At 45.0% G+C, this 22,702-nt stretch overlaps 1 protein-coding gene and 1 long non-coding RNA gene across 2 annotated transcripts in view; one reads left to right on the top strand and one right to left on the bottom strand.

Annotated features, from left to right (window-relative positions):
• LOC138743186 (uncharacterized) overlaps positions 1 to 22,702 on the bottom strand; it is a 95,842-nt gene that overhangs the window by 29,162 nt on the left and 43,978 nt on the right. The gene's annotated exons all lie outside the window — the stretch shown is intronic.
• Positions 3,445 to 4,705, top strand: pou4f3 (POU class 4 homeobox 3). The gene is made up of 2 exons (XM_069897746.1): positions 3,445 to 3,564; positions 3,821 to 4,705. Exons 1-2 carry the CDS (start codon positions 3,445 to 3,447, stop codon positions 4,703 to 4,705), a joined length of 1,005 nt encoding a protein of 334 aa, XP_069753847.1.

Genomic DNA, 22,702 nt, shown 5'->3' with positions numbered 1-22,702 from the left:
GGGTGACTTTACGCAGCACAATGCCTGTGGGGGGTTTTTCCAACATTTTCTGTATTTTTTTAATGCATTTCAGATTTTCATCGCGTGTTTTTTCCTGATTTGAGAAGGGCGGTTTTGCAGTTTCCTCTGGCCTCTCTGGTGGGGGTGGGCAACAGGTTGTTCCGGGCAAGATCATTTTAATTGATGATCGACTTGCGGTCATTGCCAATCCACCATTCACATGGACTTTCTGGACTGAGGGCCGATTTGCGGTATAAATCGAATCCAAGTGGAATCCTCTGATATAATAAGAAATACTTGCATAATTTAATCATTAGCAGGTTTTGTCTGCGATTGTGGTAAAACATTTGCGCTGCTTCCCATACTCTGCCCTGAATTTTTAAAACTCCTATCATTGATTAATCCCTTTCTTAATTCTAAATTACTTATAACTTCATAACTTCTAACTTCAATTATAGTAAATGACCATCATCACCCAGCGGAAATGACGATTTTAACCACAGTCTGCAACATTATTACTTAAAAACACAATTTAGCTGAACTAAATAATAAATCCGGCCGTTTATTTAGCAATGCCATTAAAGCATAAAGAGCTTTCCGTCGACTACGGTGCAACCAAACCTAAACTCTTAAATGCCTTCATTCTACCTTTTAAGGGGTTCCTTAAAATCTAATTCTCTGACAACGTTTTCACTCACCTTGTACTTCTAGCTTCTGGAAACTTTTGTAGTCAGTTTCACTAAATCGTACTATAAGGTTAAATAGTTTCTCATCCCATCTTCACCAGAAGCCTGTCAATCACCATTCATGGTTGGAAAAGCTGGAAGTAGAACTGTAGAAGCACTAAGGTGCAAGGGGAACTCAAGTGGCCTGAGGAGTAAATAGCTGAGGCAGCGACTCTCTATCTTTATCTTCTGTGGACGCGGCGAGACCAGCTGAGTTCCTTCAGCACTTTTGTATTTTTACTACAATCACAGCGTCTGCAGACCGTCGTGTGCCACTCTCTGGAAGTAGAAATGAATCCCCCCCCCCCAGTGTCTCCGAAGCCCCCACCGATTCTTTGATCACTGCGAAAATAAAAGTCTCCAGGAAGTTTGGATTGTGGATTGCATGTAGATTGTCTGTCATTAGTTTGTGGCGATTCACATAAAGAGGACGAGGAAAACGGAATGAACAGACGCACAGAAAAAGTGGCAAATACGTTATGCTGTATGTCAGCAGGCCTGAACAGGGTAATGGCGAGAGGCTTTGCGACTCATAGCATCAACTCGAAACAGAAGTCAAAAGCAGAGACAACTTTAGTTTGATTTCTCTGCAGGTACAGAATGCCAGTTAAAGACTTTCCCCGGAGGAGGCGAGCACTTGTTGAGAGAACTGTGTTACTTCGTTGCCCCTGCACCAAGTCGATCTGTGAAGGAATAGACCTTCACTTTTTCTTGGACTGCACCATACTTGGTTAAAATCGTATCATTAAAATCAGGAAGGTAAAATATTCTTGACGATGAATATCCAATTTATCTTTCTTAACAGCCTGATTAACGTTGGATGTATATAATTAGCATTTTATATACCAGATTCTATTATGAAATAATTCTCAACGAGCAAATGTTGCTATTAAATAATATTTCAACGTCTAAATTATTTATTTATAGACATTTTTCATTCATAATTTAAATGTAATTAAAATATTAGTTGGAGAACAATTCATACATATTACACTGGGAGAGTAACCTTGGTCGAAGTAGGAAAAATGTTTATTTGGTTATACAAGTGCACCAGACTTACTTTGATAACAAACCAAACCAAAAGAAAATCGATTTAATTTTGCAGTTTCAAGAGCCCTGAAAATTCGGATTGACTTTGAACAAGAACCGCGTTTATCTAAAATAAAAACGCAGTGCTGGAGAAACTCTTTCATAGGTATTGTTTATTCATAAAATCTCGACTTATCAACGCTAGGTTTAAATATTTTTGAACGTCTCCCTTGCTTTAAATCTTCTCGTTCGTTTCAGGTTCTACCGTTGCATGAGTATGTTATAGATAGATCTCTGAGATGCCGAGAAGCAGCAGAACCGCTTCGACATTAAGGGCCAATGTTCGAAGTACCATCAAACCCAATACCAGCGCAATAGTAACGTTTTTCGTTATTTAATAGGATGATCTTTTATTGCCCTGCAGTTTCAATTATGGTTCTTCGGGGAATCTCCATCAATGCTTAATGTTCCCAATAAGGTTAAAGGAAACGCTTTATATTTCTCACCCTCTTTTAAATTGTTGCATTATATATTCATTCATAAAACACACCAGAGAATTATTCCCGATCACATTTGTGAGCAGTAAAACACGACAGTCTGCAGACACTGTGGATGAAGTCAAAACACAGCGCTGTAGAAACTCACCTGCTCACCTAGAGCAAAGATAAAGATACATAACTAACTTTTCGGGCCTGAGCCCTTCATCAAGATGTACCTGCTGAGTTTCTGCAGCTTTGTGTTTTAACATTTGTCAGGAGTTTCTGATCCCGTAACCGGTGTCCTTTGATTTCCCTCCACCGTCCATCAAGAACCCGCTGAACCAACATTTTAAGGTTAATTTTGATAATTTTCCCAATTTAATTCTTGTAAAACGGAAATCGTCCAGCTCTATTTTGGCTCGTCTGTGATAAATCCAAGTACAAATGGCAGGCAGTCAAAGTCAGAACTCTGTTAAGTGATAATTGACACCCCCGTCCCTTAACTTGCCTGTCGGTGAGTATTGCCGGCCTTGCCAGATGCCGACGTGGTTATCAGAAACTTCAGAAAACAACGTGCATTTTCATGTACCCATGTCAATAATAACTATTTGAGTATTATTTAGACTACGAATCATGTGTAATAGACAACAGAATTAATCTTTCATGAGAGATCAGTACTTCTGAGAACTTTCTGTAATTTCATTCTTACGCTGTACCCAATTAATTTTTCATTTCAAGTAGCATGTGTATAATGGACTAGCTAACAGGAATAAAATGCCTTAAAATAATATTTAAAAAAAGAAGTTTGCACCCCTTTCATTTAAAAGAAATCTCCCTCAATATCTCGGGACCCATCTGCTTTAGACGCTAAGAACAGGGGAGAGTGAGTGGTGTAAGTTCTGATTCTGCAGCCCGGGGTATCGAGGGAGAAGTCACGGTGCGGTGTTTTTCAGTGGGAGATAGAGAGGGTTCTTTGTGTAGGTGCAACGTGAAAGGGTTTTGCCTCCTCGGGCTAATTTCTAGCTTTTGTGTGGCTGTAGCACGCCTGCGCGCTGCAAGTAGTTAGCTGCTGGTAAGATGAGAAAGGAGCAGGTGGGGAGGGGGGGGGGGGGGGGGGGAGAGAGAGAGAGAGAGAGGCTGTGCCATTGAAATAGCAGACGGCAGGCAGCAACATCTATGTCAAGGCTAGTCTACCTGCAAGGTGTGCAATTATGATGGCCATGAACGGCAAGCAGCAATTCAGTATGCACCCCATTCTCCAGGACCCTAAGTACCCGAGCTTGCACTCGGGCTCAGAGGCCATGAGGAGGGTTTGCCTGCCAACCCCGCCGGTACGTACAGTATGTGTATGATTACTGGTCTGAGGCCACAGTTTTGACAGACGCTGCTTAATGTTTTTTTCATGTCACCAGAACAATCGGGCAAGCTCTTTTACTTCTGCACATGTCTGCGCAGACAAGTCTCTTGACTTCATATTAATTTTTATGACTTGAGCTTTGAGGAAAGATTTCTTTTTCGAAAATGTTTTTGAATACTGAGTTGACAGAATTCCCCACTGACCGCATGTGTGTGCATTCTTGCTTGCAGATACAGAGCAATATATTCGGCGGTTTTGACGAGTCCTTGTTAGCCCGCGCCGAAGCTTTGGCAGCCGTGGACGTGGTCGCTCACAGCAAGAGTCACCACCACTTTAAGCCGGACATCACCTACCATACCATGAACAACGTCCCCTGCAGCTCCACCTCTTCGACCCTCGCCATCTCTCACCCGTCCACGCTCACCTCTCACCATGTTCACCCGAGCCACCAGATCTTGGACGCCGAGCTGCTGGACATCTCCCCAAGTTTGACGAGCCTGGGAGGACCAGACCCATCGTCCATGCTCTCCACGCAAGCTCACTGCCTCAACACCATGGGAAACCTCCACCAGGCGATGTCCATGGGTCATTCTCATTCCTTCGCCACCCACAACGGCATGCCGTGCCTAAACGACGTGGAGGCAGACCCCAGGGAGCTGGAAGCGTTCGCCGAGAGGTTTAAGCAGAGGAGGATCAAGTTGGGAGTGACACAGGCTGATGTCGGGTCTGCCTTGGCCAATCTGAAGATCACCGGGGTGGGCTCTCTCAGCCAGAGTACCATCTGCAGGTTTGAATCGTTGACTCTCTCGCACAATAACATGATCGCGCTGAAACCGGTGCTTCAGACCTGGTTGGAGGAGGCAGAAAACGCTTACAGAGAGAAGGCAAACAAGCCGGAGATGTTCAACTCCAGCGAGAGGAAACGCAAGCGGACTTCCATCGCGGCTCCGGAGAAACGATCCCTGGAAGCCTACTTCGCCATCCAGCCTCGCCCATCCTCGGAGAAAATCGCAGCCATCGCAGAGAAGTTGGACCTCAAGAAAAACGTGGTGAGGGTCTGGTTTTGCAATCAAAGACAGAAACAAAAGAGGATGAAATACTCCGCAAATCACTGACCTCGTAGCATTGGATTGTCGGCGATCTTCGGTGTCTTCGCTAAGAACTTAAAGCCATGGACTTTGGATCAAACTAACTTATTGCACTCTTTTCAAAACAGACTCCCCCCATCCCCCCAACCCAGTGCGTAGCGAGGGGTTAGAACCACTCGAAGGAAGTTCTTGCGTGTAAATCTCTTCGGTGTGAAGGTTCGCTTTGGGGCAGGCACTAGCTTTTCGCTGGTTTCTGCTCGTCCTTCAGTTCTTCCAGCCACACGCACACACACACACACAAAGAAAGATGCAAGAATGTTTGGAGATTCCCACTTTTTCCTCGATTCCCCAAACCATAATCAGATGGGTTCTCCGAGTTGTAACGGCGTGATCAGGGTCCGCATACGCCAGTGAAACTGAGTTCCAGCCCTTCACTTTTATTAGTATCCTTTAGCTATATCGTGCTGAGATAATTGCACTGGTAAATTAATATTTAATGTTATTTGCTTCCTGAGTTAATAAAACAAAAGGAGCTGCGAGACTAACTAACACAGAGTGTCTATCCTTCTGGCGAACCGGAGACGGTTCTTTACGTGATACCCTCGGTGTGATTTCTGCATTAATTTCTGCTTCGCCGTTAATTTTGGAACCTCGCCCTCTCGTTTAACGACTTGCTGACAAGCGTGCATGAATATTGCAGAGCAAAGCTTCTGCGCCCCCATCTCTCCGAAGCTCGCTTGGCCTGGTTTTCATGCAGTTGACATATGATCACCAGAGGGGCTCAGCGGGTCAGGCAGCATCGGTGGGTAGAAATGATCAGTCAGCGTTCCAGGTCTGGACCCTCTATCGAGATTCTGTCTCCCGAGTAAGCTACGCTTTGTTGTGCGTCGAAGGCATTGGGGTTCTGGCTGCCTCTGCGCATGTGGGACTTGGGGGGGGGGGGGTGGGGGGAGGAGGCACCTCCACCCTGCTGTCCACCGTGCTTGGTCAGTGGGTGCCTGGTTCTATCTGGTTCGGGGCAGTCCCCCCGAACAGAAAGGATTGAAGAGCATGCGAGCGATTTGTTAGAACACCCACCAAAAATGTTACCGAGAAAAGAAAGTACAAGGTAACCACAAATGTATGAAGAAACAGATGGAAAATTATGTATTCAGTTTCGGATTCGACTCCCTTCCCAGTTCCAGACCTTGGAAATATGTCAAATGAAATGATTTCAGACTTATAACCAGCTAGTGTCTTCCCGGTCGAAACTCCAACCGACTGATGTTTCTTCTACATTATATTCATCAAATGAAGTCAAGAGGGAGACGGGGTATGATCAGAATGGTATCCAGGCCGTTTCTTTGGGGCTACCTGCAGATTCGCGTCTCTGAGTATGAAGAGCCCCCACAAAAAGGAAAACAAGACATTGACAGTGGGAAATGTGATCAGTGAAAACGCGCCACTTACAATAATTGTCACCAGAATCTGATGGACACGAAAACCTTTGGAACAATAGAATGAAATTATATATTTTTAACAGAATTGTTTCTGGCCAATGAAACACGCACAGGCCCATTACCGCCTTCCGCTGGGTCTGAGTTACAAGGAACCCTTAAAGGACGGTGGTATAACAGTCAAGGACTGAAAACTGGACTTTCATAAGAAAACCGGAGGCGTGTATGTTATTCAGACTGTACATACATAATTTATTGCAAATCATACCGATGTTAGCAATAACACCCCCAACTTCGAGCACCCTATTATAATCTTTATTTTTGTCTTGTTTGAGCGTGTGCGGTCTTTGTTCTGAAGAATATTTCGTAAAATAAAAGCTTTATTATTTAAATTACAAAATATATTTTCTTGTTAATGCGCGTTGTTTTCTACGTGGTTTCCAAATGCATTTGCCCACTTACCAATAATTAAAAACGTGAATAACGTTATATTTAAGTAAACAAGATATTTCAAGTTTCGCCACACACGGAAGTTTCAGCCTTTTGCTGAACGTGTGCTTTCTTGAAAATTAATCGATCCAAGTCTTCCGTGGAGTATGAATTAGCGTTGTCACGCGGTAACAAATGGCTCGCTCATTACTTTCAAAAACTTTGGCAACTCAGTCAAAAGTTTTGGGATTCTTGATTCGCACCAGTCGCACACCCCACCCAAGTTCCCAACTTCCATCCTATTGCGCACCTTGGGGGGGGGGGGGGGGGGTCACATCCTTTACTTTTCGAAGATTCCGTTTTCTTTCGCGAGATTAACGTGACACAACACAAAATGCAAAGCAGGGTTGAAGTCAGACCTTGCTATTGCCCACCGAAAGAAAATAAGAAAATACAACATTTTAGCTGCTTTGCTCAAAAGGTTGTTTTTAAAGTATTCTCAGTGGCTTGATACCTTGTGAGTCTCAGTTGTGTTGATTAAAATTGACTCAACCTCTGTGAATTTCACTTCGATATTACTGGTGTTTATTTGGATCGTATTATTTTCCGGAGCTGCCTCCTTTAACTCGGATACTCAATAGTGAAAGGTACAGACACTGACAAAAGATGAAAGCCCGGAGTGCTCCATTTGGACAGGTTCCGGGGTCAGGGGATGAAAAGTTGACCTTAGTGATCTGGACACATAAAATTCAAACCAATCCATAAAATCAGAGGTGCTCAGAATTCTCGGAACAAAGCGTGGAACAGGTGCATCAGGCCAAATAAATTCGAATAACACCAGGAGAAGGATAAGACCACGCCTGGTCTTGTGAAATAGCTCACGTACAGCCCTGTCAACTGAACGGAACTGGATTCTCCATCATCGGGCTCCAGACATAATATGTTTCAGGCCACTAAACTCTCAAGCGTTGGCGAAGATTCTCCCTTAACATCACACGCGTGGTGCCGGTCCATCTTTTTCGACACGGTATTGACAATTGGTTCTGAACTCTCCAATGCACTCGCCATCTAGTACACGCCATTCCAGACTGGAGTGTAGTTTTGGAAGCGTGTTTCCACGGAGGAGGTGCAATGGGTCTACCCTAGAGTGGTTGGGATTTTATGTCACAGGACGCTGTTCCAGTTGAAATTGTGGGTATCACTGTATCATCGTGTTCGTGCTGAGGTTCTTGTACATTTAAAACCTGTGCCCAAAGGAGGCTCCAAATCTCGCACATGCTTGTTAATCAATGACAATTCCTGGGAGGGGTTTGTGTGCTTGTTCCTGATTCCCTTTATCCTCCTGCTTCGAATGTAAATGTACGTATTGGCTGAGGTCAAGCCATTTCACATGCTGAAACGCAGCAGGGGGATGCACATATCTGGGTGATGAAAGCTAATTGAGGCAGAAGGGCATTTAGATGGGTTCGAAATCAATAGTTTTCAAACTTTTTCTTTCCACTTAAGTAATCCCTATGCCACAGGGGCTCTGTGATTAGTAAGAAATTACTTAAGGTGCTATGTGAGTGGGCAAAAAAAAAGGTTGAGAATCATTGCTCGAGACCTAATTGTTACTGAAATGTTTTGCTTGAGAAAAGTTGTCAATGGCCCATTTCCTTTGGAGTTCTGAAACCGTGCACATAACGAGTCAATGAGGGACGATTGAAACAGCGGTTTTCAAACTGTTTCTTTCCACTCACATCCCACCGAAAGGAATCCCTTACTAATCACAGAGCACCTATGGCATAGAGAATACTTAAGATGGTGAGTGGAAAGAAACAAATTGAAAACCACTGCGTTAGATGAAATAAGGCTTGAAATGAAGTGTCACGTGTACGTAGATACAAAGGACTAAGTCGTTTTGCCGGTCGATCTGGACGTCGCATAGCAGGGCGGCGCAAGAATTAAAAACATAGTGTTACAATTACCCACAAGTGCAGGGTAAAGTGTCTATTGAGACACTAGTAACAGGGGAGATGTCAGAGGTAAGGTTTTTTTTTTAATAGTGAGTGTCTGGAATGCTGGAGGGGGTGGTAGAGGGGTTTTTATAAGACTCTTCGACAGGCACATGGATGTAAGAAAAATAGAGAGTAATGGGGTGAAGGAGGGAAGGGCGAGATTGTTGAGGAGGAGGATCTTGGATTGAAGGGCCTGTACTGTGCTGTAATGCTCTCAGCTCTGTGTACCACAGGATACAACAGACTAAAAATACAGATAAACAGTATGTGGCATCATATTATGTGAATTGGAGATCAATTCAAGAGTCTGATACACCTATGTAAACACTGACCTGGACCAGTTGGGCTAAATGGTTTGTGAATTGTACGTCATTCTATGGTCAGGAGCTTGCTGGAGCGAGGTGGGTTTGTTTTTTTTTGCTATTTGTCATCCAATTGAGAAAATACTTCTGGAAGACAACGACAGCACTGTTGGCTTTTGATTCTCTGCGCTTATACGAAGACCCGAGAGGCCTTGAAAGGCGAATAGAAAGGAGATGGCAAAGCATTTAAACACAGCCATGTGTCTCAACATTTAGCCACGGGGCACCTGAATTGGCAAAGTGCAAGTGTAGTTGAGGGAACGGAATCTTCCAAAACATTCGTTTTAATGTTGTTAAAACACAATGCTGGGAGGCACTCAGCAGATCTAACAGAGTATTTTATATAGCGAAGATAAGGATACCCAACCAACGTTTCGGGCCCGAAACAATGGTCTTTGCTCTACAAAATACTCGAGTCTCTGTTTGACCTGCCGAGTTTCTCCAGCATTGTATTTTTACTTCAATCACGGCGTGTTTGACTTCTCGTTTTGAGATTGTTTCCTTTCACCTGGGATTCGGTTTACGGCTTTAACTTTTCCATTGAAATAAAATGGGCGTGTGATAAAGAAACTTGTTTGAGTGAAGCATTGCCTGGTAATATTGAGGGAGAGAAAGGCCAACTATTAAAAGCGCCTAAAATGGTCCTCGAATCCCCAAAGCACCGCCTCGATGAAAAATTAATGCAACAGACCAAGTCTCTTGTGAATATTTTACTGGAGAATTTCAATGAGGCAGCCGAGAAGCTGGAATTAAAATGATCCGCCACTTTCTACTCTTCTCTCTTTCCGACTCTTATTCCTGTGAATCTGTCCGCTTTTCCTTCGACCCCCAAACCGGAATCCTGCCGCAGATGTGTGTTCCTTCATCAAATTGCTGTTAATAATAAATGGACGCACATTATATTGCTCACTTTGAAAATGTTGAAGACGGTTAATGCAATATTAATCGGCCAGGTTGATATAAAACAGAGAGAAAGCGTGATGGGCCACGGAGTCACTTCCAACAGCACTTCAACAGACAGGAACAAAGTCCGAGGGAGGTGGCTTCCTCCATTCTCAGACCGAATGGGCCATTTCGTCCTGAGGCCGGATGACCGAAAATGTTGAACAGGGAGGGAAAGTTGCAGCTGGCAATAAAACCCAGACGTTTCAGGTGAGCCTCATTATTGTTCACTTTGCGAGTGGAGTTTTGATTTGATGGTGAAGATTGGGAGGATCAGCTCCGCCGAGTTATTGCCGTTGTTCTGTGGGCGCCTCTCGCTTCAACAGGTCTCCCAGTTGCACCGTTCATTCGTTTTTCAGATACCAACTCGTTAACATCTTTCATGAAACCCTTGTCAATGAGATATAATCGAGGCGGGTTGTTTCTCCTACATAAAGCATAAGTTGATAGCTTGGAAGGATTCCTCCAGAAGGAGGAGAATGGATTAATGTTGGTTTCAAGTTCAATTTGGAGTTTTTGAGGAGTTGAGAAACCATACAAAGGTTCTGGTGGCGTTCTCAGGTTATTGTTAAGCTGGCGTTTGTAGTAAGTCCTATCCTGGAAGGTTTTGCTTGATTTTTTTTTGCTCGCTCATTTGGTTTGAACCAACGTTTCCATTTTATTTCCCAAAGGGAATGAATGTTGAAAATTGTTGGCGTCAACAGAATGGGAGGGTCAGTACCTGGAACACTTCGCTGCTTCCAAATTCACTTCATCTCTTTCTTGCTCTTCCTTTCTTACACTAACAACAACTGGGACTGTTTTCCTGTCCACTCTGTTCTATTGATCTCTTGTTCTGTCTTTGCACTTGTAGTAATTTAATGAACCGCTCTACTTTTGTAGATGACGATTCTTGTGTATCGGTTTGACTGCAGCAAGTTAGAATTTTGGTACTTGTGTTTATGATAATAAACCCCCATTACACTTTGCTTGATATTAAGGTACAATGTGTATAGGTTAATCCTGGTGTTGTATGCAAACAATTCCTCTATGTAAAATTACTAAGGTAGGAACAGATATTGATTTTAGATATACATACTGCATGGTAATAGGCTATTTTGGCTCATCAGTCCATGCTGCCCAATTTACACTCCATTAACCTGGACAATAAGAGAAATCTGGAGCCCCTGGAGAAAACCCCCACAGACATGGGGAGAATGTACAAACTCCTTACACAGTGTGGGATTCAAACCCAGATCCAGTCCTGACTACTGATGCTGTAAAGGTGTCTTCGGCTTGGCTTCGCGGACGAAGATTTATGGAGGGGGTAAAAAAGTCCACGTCAGCTGCAGGCTCGTTTGTGGCTGACCAGTCCGATGCGGGACAGGCAGACACGATTGCAGCGGTTGCAAGGGAAAATTGGTTGGTTGGGGTTGGGTGTTGGGTTTTTCCTCCTTTGCCTTTTGTCAGTGAGGTGGGCTCTGCGGTCTTCTTCAAAGGAGGCTGCTGCCCGCCAAACTGTGAGGCGCCAAGATGCACGGTTTGAGGCGTTATCAGCCCACTGGCGGCCAAATGTGCCACTGATATGAAAGAACAAATTCTGAATGCCAACCAACAGGAGGTTTTAATAGATGATGTTGAATGTTAGGAAAGCCACACATAAGCTCCTTCACCTTGGAGGCTGATATTTAAAAAAAAAATAATCAACTTGTTTGAGTAAAGATAATTTAAGAGAGAGGATGTGCAGGAGAAGGCTCATATGAGCCAGATGCACCTGCCCAGACCAGTTGGGTTGAATGGCCTACAGTAAATTCAATGTTGTTCCCTGCACAACAGGACACGGAATATTCTGTCAATGTATTCGCTATGATTTCTCTGATGCATTCAATATTTTTGTCCTTTAGGACTATAAATTTTCTCATTCAATAGGATATTCAATATTTTTAGTCCATAGGCATTCAATATTCACTGTCTATCTAAAATATTCAACACTTTCCATAAAACATTCAGTATGCTCCCTCTCTCTTTATAAAACATTTAGCATTCACTCTCCTTTCTCCAACACATTCATCATTCTCTCTTTTGTCTCTTCCCTATCTCCATGGCATTCTGGTTCCTGTCTGCTATCTTGAGTCCATCCTATGCATTTAATGTCTGTGGGTCATAAATCAACACTTAAAAGTAGCCCTTTTTTTTATTCACAATCCATTTATATAAAAGGCAGCTAATTGCATGAAGTCCTCCAGACAGATATCTTCCAGAGACCCTGCTGGAATCAAATTGAAATTTGTCATTATATAGTCCATTAGAAAGGTTTTTAAATGACTAATAAAAGTGTGATGCATCTGTATTTAAGTGATGCGAGTAACTAATTAGTAATCAGCTAGAACATCTTTCAGGATCTGTTGTATCTCCTAAATACAAATTATTTTCTATCTTTATAAGAGACCATTTTAAATTTTCTTTAAATCCTACTTCTTGGAAAACTTTGAGCCATTAACGTATTTTTGTGGATTTGGAATTGTTCAAGGGAATCCCAACAGAGTGGTAGAATAGAGGCAGAAGAAAACAATTGGTGTTGTTGGAAAGTGAGTGCTAAAACCCCCTGATCCTTGCGAGAGGACAGAAACTCGTGTCTTAGATGCAATTATTAATGTACATTGAAACACAACCAGAAGCAACAGTGTCCTGCACACAAATCGACCATTGATTGGGATGTAATTGGAACCAATGGATGGTTTGAAAACTAAAAGAAAAATATAAAATGGTGGAGAGTGTCAGCTGGTCTGGGCACACTGTCCAAAGAAAGCGAATCAGAGGTAATGTTTCAGGTTAAAGACTCTCATCAGAACTCTTAAGTCCCAGAAGGAGCACGTTTGGCCTGAAGTATTAACTTGTAGTGGCAGCTACACTGCTATTGAAAGAACACACAACCAGATGGGTTGAGCTCAGTGAGCAGAACTGATTTATTGCAGGCTGCTGGGCTGGACATACTCCCATCCCAGACTTGGCTGAGAACCGCACTGGGGGGGGGGGGGGGGTGCTGATGTCACCCAGGCATCATGTGGTCCCCTAGCGCGGGCTTCTGAGCCCTGTGCTGAGAAGAAGGGGAAACCCCCAACAGCGCCATTTTCGCCGGCTGCCCCGCCGCGTAGATTACAAGTAGGGCCGGTTCGCCTGCCTAGTGGTGTGCTGTCACTAGGCCCACCCCCCCCCCCAGAACTGGCGCCACTGTCCTTTTTAGTTGGGCAGTCTCGCTTCTTGGCTTGAGCCACAATCACTGATTCGGTGGTGTCGAGGTGCACTGGCTTCAGCCTGTTCACAGTAAACAGTTCCTGCTTACCGCCGATGTCCAGCGTGAACGTAGACCCTGAATGCTGGACAACCTTGTACGGCTCCTCGTAAGGTCTCTGCAGAGGTGCTGTGGGTGGGCCCCACTGAATAAAAACGTACTCTGAGGAAAGCAACTCACTGGGGATGTGAGATGGCTGTGTGCCATGTCTGGGCGGTGGTGGGGGTGTGAAGGTGTCCAAGTGGGCCCGGAGGTGGGGAAGCAGCTTGTGTGGCAACTGCTGGGAGTTGTGAGTGTGTTGATGAATTCACCAGGAAGTGCCAGCAGTGTGCCATAGACCAGCTCAACTGATGACAGCTGCAGATCCTCCTTGGGCATGGAATGGATGCCCAGGAGCACCCAAGGCAGTTCATCCACTCAGTCGGGACCAGTGAGGCAGGCCATGTGCCAACTTAAGGTGGTGGTGCAGATGCTCGACCAGCCCATTGGCCTGCAGGTGATAGGTCATGGTACGGTATAGCTCGATTTCCCCAACCTGTTGGCGAGCTGTTCCCAGAGTGCAGAGGTGAACTGGGTGCCCCGATCGCTGGTGAGGTGATTTGGAACACCAAACTTGGTGCTGCAAACATGCAAAAGCGCCTGGGAGCAGGAGTTCGTGGATGCGACCGGCATTGGGATCACCTCAGGCCAATGAGTGGTGCAGTCCACCACCGTGAACAGTTAACGGTTGCCCCGGGAAACTGGTAAGGGCCCGACTATGTCCACATGAATGTGGCTGAACCATTCCTGGACATGATTGAACTCTTGCATGGGTGCCCTGGTGTGCCTGTGTACCTTGGACATTTGGCAATGGGTGCATGTTCTGGCCCAGCCGTGATCTGCTTCTGCAGCCAGTGCCATATGAATTGCTCTGCCACCATCCGGACCGTGGACCTAATGGACGGGTGTGAAAGGTCATGGATGTGATGGAAGACTTGCCTGTGCCACTGCTGGGGAACCATTAGCCTTGGGATGCCCATGGAGACATCGCATAGGATGGTGGTTCCACCGCTCGGAGTCAGGAGGTCTCGGAACCACAGGCCCATGATGGCAGTCCTGAAGGCTCATGTCTCCTTGTTGGACTTGTGGTCCCAGGCAAGCTGGTCGAAGTCGAGGCCGGGCGTCCGCACGCAAATGGCTGGTCGTGCCTTGTGCCAAATGTTGGTGGTAAACTCTGACATGAAGGAGAGGTGATACTGCTGGTGGGCTGACCAGGGGTCCTTCACCATTGCGAGTGCCTGGGTGAGGGGTTTGTGGTCAGTGAAGATGGTAAAAGCCCTCCCCTCCAAGAAATAGTGGAAATGCTGCACCACCAGGTACATGCTCAGTAACTCATGGTCAAAAGCGCTATACTTGCACTTTGGTGGTTGGAGAAGCCGGCTAAATAATGCCAGCGGCTTCTATTGTCCATTCACCTGCTGCTCCAGGACGGCGGCGATGGCTGTGGCAGAGGCATCGATGGAGAGCGCCATATGCAGGTTGGTGTGCGGGTGGGTGAGCGAGGTAGCCTTTGTGAGGCAACCTTGGTGGCCTTGAATGCACTGCAGGCCTCTGGGGTCCAGGTGAGTGATTCGTGCTTGGCTGCGATGAGGGTGAATAGCGACTGCATGATGCACGCAGCTCCGGGATGAATCAGTTGTAGAAGTTGACCATACCCACAAACCCCTGCAGCCCCTTGAGAGATTGTCCAGATGAGGGAACTCCTTGATAGCGGCAACCTTCATAGCGGTGGGTGTGGTTCTCTTGGCCATGATGATACCATGGCCCAGGAACTGCATGGACTCTTTCCCAAACTGGCACTTGGCTGGGTTGATGATGATGCCGAAGTCGGCTAGCCGGGAGAAGAGGGTGCACAGGTGGACCTTGTGTTGCACCCGATCCCTGCTGGCAGGTCCCTGGCCAGTGAGTTCATGAGGTGCTGTAAGGTCTGAGCGCGTTCTTGATCCCGAACAGCATGTGAAGGAATTTGAACAAGCCGAGGGGGGTGATGATGGCCGTTTGGGTACATCCTCAGGGTGCACTGGGACTTGGTGATAACCGCGCACCAAATCAACCTTGGAGAAAACCCTCGCATCATGCAGGTTGGCCGTAAAGTCCTGTATGTGAGGGATGGGGTAACGGTCAGGAACTGTCACCTCGTTGAGCCCTCGATAGTCTCTGCAGGGGCTCCAGCTGCCAGAAGCTTTTGGGACCAGGTGGAGCGGTGAGGCCCAAGGGCTGTCAGACCGCCAAATGATCCCCAGCTCCAACAGATACGAAAACTCCTCCTTCGCCACCTGGAGCTTGTCAGGCGGGAGCCAGTGTGCCTTGGCGTGAACTGGTGGGCCCTGGGTGGGGATGTGGTGGAACACCCCATGGAGCAGTGAGGCAGCAGAAAACTGTGGCTTGAGGAGGGTTGGAAACTCATCCAGGATTCGCTGGAACTCATCTCTGGGCGTGCTGATCGTGGCCATCTGCGACTGCTCTGTGCAGGAGGCTTCAAGGCAAACGGCCTGCAAAGTACGGATGTCCACCAGAAGCCCGTGGCGAGGAGGAAGCCGGCACCCAGGATGGTGGTTGGAAGGGACGAGATGGTGAACCTCCACGAGAACTTTCATCGGCTGATCTAGAAGTGGACTATCTTGTCTCCATATATCCGGATCTCTGTTGCGTTGGTCACACGGAGGGGAGGTCCTCGAGGTAGGTTCCTGGACTCGATGGCTGTGGCAGGGATGATGCTGATCTGGTCCCCAGTGTCAACGAGGAAGCACCAGCTACTGACCGAGTCCTGCAGGTAGAGGAGTCTGTGACCTTGGCCAGCCGCCACAGCCATTAACAGCAGCTGGCCTGCTAATTTCCCTGGAACAAGTAGGGCTAATGACACTTCTGAGCCTTGGCTCCCCAGCACTGGTGGTAGAAGCAGAGGCCTGGAGCTGATGCTGTTCCCCTGGTTATGCTCTTGGTGGCCCCTGAATAGGCCGGATGCTCTTCCGCAGCACTAGGGGCGGGCTTGGCGTGGTCATGCCCGTGCCTCGTGACCTGCTGGACCGCTGAGCCCTGCAGCAATCGCTCGAGCCATAGCTCTTGGGCCTTCTGAGCAACCTTCCTCGGGTCGGTAAAGCTCTTGGGCCAGTAACAGCCGAATGACCTCTGGCAGATGGTCGAGGAAAATGCGCTCGAAGAGTGGGCAGTTGGTGTGATCACCCATGAGCGCAAGCATCTCGTCCATCAACTCCATCAGGGACCTGTCCCCAGGGCATCGAGGTGCAGCATCCGAGCGGCATGCTGGTGCCTGGATAGTCTGAGGGATCCGATGAGCACTTGCTTGATGGTCTCGTATTTGTCTTTGGTGGGTGGTTGCTGAACGAGGTGCAGCACGCGTTTGGCGGTGGCCAGGTCCAGGGTGGCGACCACATGGTAGAATTTGGTCATGTCAGATGAAATCTGATGGAGGTGAAACTGAGCCTCTGTGTGGCCGAAGCAGGTCACTGGCTCCTGAACCCAGAATTCCGGCAGCTTGACAGCTATAGCACTGATCCCAGGTTCACTCATGATGGGTTCAAAGACGTTTGAACCAGTCGGGGTCACCAATTGTAGTGGCAGCTACACTGCTACTGAAAGAACACACAACCAGATGGGTTGACCTCAGTGAGCAGAACTGATTTATTGCAGACTGCTGGGCTGGACTCGTACTCCCAGCCCGGACCTGGCTGAGAACCGCGCTGGGGGGTGCTGATGTCACCTGGGCGTCACGTGGTCCCCCAGTGCGGGCTTCTGAGCCCTGTGCTGAGTAAAAGGAGAAACTCCCGACGGCCCCATTTTGGCTGGCTGCCCCGCCGCATGGATTACAAGCGGGGCTGGTTCGCCTGCCTAGGGGTGAGCTGCCACAAACTCTTGTTTATTTTTGCAAAGTTTCTCCCTCACTTGCTGCGTATTTCCAGTATTTCTTATTTTTATTAAAAAAAAATCAAACAAATATTGGCCTGCAACTCAGACATGGCCTTTCATTGTTTGAACCTGGGTGATGAGTACTGAATATGATTTCCTACACTTTGAGTCAGTAGAAACAATAAGAAATTAAACTATAATGGTGTTACAAGAGGAATTCTGATGGGATTGAATTTGTTGTAAGCTGCTAGATCAATACAAAGTAGTTTCTAATGTGATGTTATATAGATTGAAATAGTCATTCACATAATTATATTTTTAATTACACAAAACAGAATTGACTTTCAACAACACTTTTTAATAGTTGTTTGGTGGTCAGTACAGTCACTGTGGACTGAATGGCATGCTTCCAAGTTGCATGACTCAACACTCTATATCGCTGAGCAGCTCCAGTTAAAATAATGCTTTAATGCATACATTTCTGTCAATAAAACTGCTTTCTTTCTGAATACAACAGTGGATAATGATATCTGGGAAATCATTACACAATTGCTTTGGACTAGCATTTTACAAAAATAGCTGAATGCAGTGATTTAATTTTAAGTGTTAATGTGCTTATTTAGTTGAGACGATCACTTAAATTGGCAGACTGGCCCTTAAGAGTTAATACAGATTGCGGGCAGAGGATATCCCCTGATGTGAAACATTAATCTTGGTCAGAGAGAACAGACATTACTGGAACAGTTGCACTATTAAAAGTGATGGTTTACTACAAGTTGGATGCTAATAGATAAAAACCGAAAGCAGACCTTGCTTGAGAACAAAGGATGTGCAAATTCTGTATGATGTCATATTAGACCATAGTAAAAGCATTGAGGGAAGTTTTTGTCGAGAGGCCATGAAAGCCATTAGAAAGTTCACATAATATCTTCACCAGTAGAACAGCAGAAAACGCCCACTGTGTTTACATGGAAAGGCCAGGAACAAGAGATGATTTAAGTGAGAGTTTTTAAAATTAACATATAGTTTCAAATTATGGAGAATAAAGTAACTAATAGATGAGGTATTAAAAGTGGAATATCCTGACATTTGTCACAAGGAGTGCTTCTTGTTGTGAAATATACAACATTGGTTGAAGATATCAAAATCATATAGGATAGTTCAGCACTGGGTCCTTCCAATCATAACTTACGATTGTTGGAAGTCAATTAGGTAGTAAAAACTTCATATACTATCCATAACTTCTAGTGATATGTTCTATGAGCGCAGAGATGATTGCCAACTTCATAAAAGTCAGTGGTTGCCTTTTAGTTTAATATTTCATTTATAAATGAACTGGCTTTTGGTTCTGTAGTTGGCTGACTCCCAGAGCTCTCTCTACCTTCTCTCAGTTTAATGCTTCTCTAAACTCCTCTTGTATTGCAAAGTGGTATCCAGCTGGGATTTTCCATTTGCCTTAAAATGTACATTCCTGATCTCTCAGCATTTTAATGAAGTTAAAATCAAGTTCAATGTATTGTCATGAATTCATTCTTACCCAATTTTTTAAAAGCATTTCTTGAAGCCTGTACAGCGAATAGGTTAACATAAATGTTTATCCATATTTAGCATTAGCGTGGACACTCCAACTAAAGGATACAGTTTTAAATGTCAAGTTAAGTTATACAGTGCATTGCGAAAGTATGGAAATAATTACCAAAGGAATTATCAAATTGAAACAAAAAAAATGCAGAAATACTTAGCAGATAGGCAGCAACTCCATGGTGAGAAACAGAATCCTATTTTGAGTCAAATATATAAATGTGCTGGAGAAACTCAGCAGATCATGCAGCATCCATAGGATGACTAACATTTTGGGCCAGGGGCCTTTGTCAGGTTTTGTGGATAGTTTGTCTACTGAGATGGAGACAGAGAGATGGAGAAAGTCGAGGAGAAAAAGTATTTTTAAAACTGGGAAAGTGAGATGAAGCGTGTATCTTGATATGCAGTGAGGGTAGGAATGGAAGCAGAATGTCTGTGATAAAGGGCAGACCAATTACTTTAAAAAGTAGCAGGTGCTGAAATTTTTAAATATTCGATCCCACAGATTGTAATGTGTCTAGGAGGAAGGTGAAGTTCAGTGCATCACTGGAGCAGATTAGGAGGCCTTAGACAGACAGGGTCATCAAAGTGGGAGTGGCTAAACAGGGAAGGGAACAATCTTCTGAATGCTGAATTGGAAGAGGAGGGGAAGATGGGGGACATGGAGGATCTCCTCTAGGATGAGACCGGTGGAATTTAAGGACAAGAGCCAGTCTGCCCTTGTTCTGGCTGGTTAGGAAGAAAGGGTGAAAGCAGGAAATATGGTTGTTATTCCCAGTCAACCAAAGTGGAGGAAAAGATAAGATCAGTAAAAGTGAAGACATCTTGGAAGCAGAGATGTGCAAAGTCTTGTCATCAGAGCAGTTATCAAGTAACCGGGCAACTTGGGAGAACAGAATAGACTCCTTTCAGGATGACTTTTCCAACTGTCTTTCTAAGTAATTGTTACATTGACTTTACCCTGTGCCCTATCACAGCCATTCCCTTTGGTCTCAACCTTCCTCTCTGCAAATTAAACACATCTTTGTTTTCTCACATTTTCAGTTCAACATAGCCCATGACCTGCTATGTTGACTCCCTTCTACCTCACTTGCTGAGCACTCCCGATATTCCCCAATTTTGTATTGGGTTTCCAGCACTCTCGGTTGTTTCACTAAACATGGAGTTGAAAAAAAAATCTGGAAAAATTGTGATAATGAGCTTGTTATATTGGGGATCATAAGATGTGATGTTTTGTAAACAGCCTGGTACTCCCGTGTGAGGAATCATTGGACATCCCCTCAGCTTCTTTGTTCTGGTCTTCATCTCCAGACCTTGCCTCCCAATCACCACATACTCCGTTACAGTTGTCCAATTTTTCTAGAAGCTTGCAGCTTCCATTTGCAGTCTTGTAACTCACCATTGAGGATTCTCTCCATTGCAATATCTATAGACAGCCATTATCAATAATTCATAATTTCCTTACATTTGGAAGTACTTTCATTTGAAAATGCATAACATTATGTAACATGATATTAACTGAAGGTCTTTGTCCTTGACACTTGATTTATTGCTGAGTCTTTTATTTTCTACTCTTACGCGGATGTCCACAGATGCTAAATGTAGCCTTGGAGGATACTGAGAGATGAGGTTAGAGGAGAGGATGGGAGTTGGGCTGGAAAGTGGTCAAATTGAGAGAGGGAGAGATTCAGTAAGTCTAAAGTAAGGAGCCGAATGGTTCTCTTGCACACAAACATCAGTAGCTAATAGTTCCAAGAGAGACAAACAAGAGAATTTGAGATAAAGTTTGAACACATGGTTTCATTCAATAGATTCTAATTGGCTTTGAGTGAACCAGGTGTTTGCTATTATTGCCACTGTCACTAAGTGTGTAGTTGTACCTTTGAAGGCCTTGGTGTGACTCTAGAGGCATCAGTAGTTTCCCACTGCTTCATCTGTGACCAGACTTCCTGGTTGAGCTCTGTGACTAAGCATTAACGGCATTTCCCCAAGCATTGTCTGAGGCCCAAAAATCTTATCAGTGATCCTCCTTCCATTTTAAGGCCAGATGTTGGAATATTATGTTGATGTTCGCATTAGAAAAGCAGCTGCATTGTAGCCTCTGGAGCCTGAATTCGATACTGTCCATTGCTGTTGTCTGTGTGGAGTTTCTCCTTGTGTCCACAAACCTGTGTGGGATGGTAGCTTATTTGGCAGCTCTAAATCAAGATTTTCCAAGTGTTCAAGATAGACCTAATCAGGCACTTCAGAAAATGTAGTCACTCCGATCTTCCACTGTTATACATCACGTGGAAACTCTGGATTCTGATAGTGGGTGAGTCTCTCAGCCAATATTTCTTCAGCATTCTGTTCACTTTTCAGAAATTTGCATAAAGCCTGCCCACTGAAAAATTAACTCAGTCAATCCTGACTCATCCACATCTGAAAAGATGTTAAGCAGAGCAGGTAAACAAAGCTGAGGCTGGTAAAACAGCAGAAAAGAAGCAAATGCCGGTGCTGCCAGATCTGCTGTGATGGCAGAGCTGCTGTCAGTGCAGTTCTGGGAGACAGGAGACATAGTGCTACTCCAAAGGGTTCAACAACCCAGTCCTAATGCTGGCGGCTCCATTCTGCCTGTTAAAGGAGCTGATGGTATTTGTAAGTAAAAATCTTGCAACCGTGGGGTCTGCGCCCAAGAAGGCGGTGCCTGTTCTTGGCAGTGGCCACAAGGGATTGCAGACTCTGGGGAGCAGCCAACTGGTGCAAGGCACCAGAAATGAGGAGAACACCCCTCTCCCCACTGTTGAGAAGTAGAAGCAGAGGAGATGACCCTTCAGCGGACCAGGAAGGGGCTCACTGACTGAGGGCAGGCTGCTGGAGGCTCCCTCATGGGAACCAGGTATCAGAACTTGGATTTGAGAGGGTGCTGAAGACGAGAAGGGCTCCCGAAGGGCCATGGGCACTGAAGGCTTCCTGATTGTATTGGAGGTTTGGACCTGGCGCTTGGGTGTCTAAGGAATTGAACAGGAGCTTGTGCAGCTGCAGAGGCTGTGGGAGGACTGGAGGTGAATCCACAGATATTCGGTGCCTCTGAAGGGTCTCTGCTTCTCTTTCTATCTTACTACAGGGACACTGGGCAACACTAATGGCAACTCCTTGTCTGCCTTAAGCCAGGCAGAAGGTAATTTTGTGTAATAATACATGACAATAAATGAATCTTGGGATTTTTTTGGTTGTATTTTCTTCTGTAGAGAATCAATGTGAATATTCTAAAATTAAAATGCAGAATGTGTGGATAATGGGGTTGAACATGTGCTTGGACATCTCTCCTTCGGCTGGTGAAGCTGAATCTTTTCTCAAAGTGATCATGAAAAGTAGCTCAAAATAAATCTCCCTACCTTGCAGAAGCTGCATTTTGGGCGTCTGCACTTTATTATTGTCCAATGTTTTCAGAAGGATTGTCCGTAATATATGATCGAGGATTCTCTCTGTTTATCTTATTTTCTCCACTCTGGAGTTATTTAACATTGAGATGAAAGCAGCAACATAAACCAAAGAGACTCATGGCAGTCATTGGGTTGATTTTCATTTTACATAAAATTTGCCTTCATAGATGATGTTGATGGAAAAATTATGCTATTAATTATTCAGAATGCAAACAAAAGCACAGAGAAAATCAATAGGTGCTCTCTTGGTATCAGGAACAAATTAAAGCAGGCAACAATCCAGAATTGCTGCACCACATCTATTTGATACTAGGATCATGCTTTCAAACATCTGAAAGGTCTGAGCCTTGTGTCACACCTATTGGTAGACATTCTCCCTGATTTCAATGTTCAGCTGCCGTGCACATGGCTCGTCTAGTAATTTGAGGCATTTAATATTTGTTGACCGCAAAAGGGAGATTAATGGCCAGCATAGCAAAGATGCACATTCCAGAACATATTTGCCCTTTTTTTTTTTAAAATTCAGATAGATATATAACACCTAAAATAATTCCAAGATAGAAATGGGTGCTGTTATTCAAACTGGTGATATTGTGGGGACAGCATCGGTCATGAGATTTCCTGTTTAAGGGCACCAATTGCATTTGAAATCAGCTGGCTTTATCTTGGCCTTAA

The sequence above is a fragment of the Narcine bancroftii genome, chromosome 9, assembly GCF_036971445.1.
Source record: "Narcine bancroftii isolate sNarBan1 chromosome 9, sNarBan1.hap1, whole genome shotgun sequence".
Taxonomy (NCBI): domain Eukaryota; kingdom Metazoa; phylum Chordata; class Chondrichthyes; order Torpediniformes; family Narcinidae; genus Narcine; species Narcine bancroftii.
Note: the sequence above shows the minus strand (reverse complement) of the source record. Positions and strands in the feature narration are given on the sequence as shown.

Coding starts and splice junctions, on each gene's coding strand:
- pou4f3 (XM_069897746.1), top strand. CDS start 3,445: ATGATGGCCATGAACGGCAAGCAGCAATTCAGTATGCACCCCATTCTC. Junction 3,565..3,820: donor TTTGCCTGCCAACCCCGCCG/GTACGTACAGTA, acceptor TCTTGCTTGCAG/ATACAGAGCAATATATTCGG.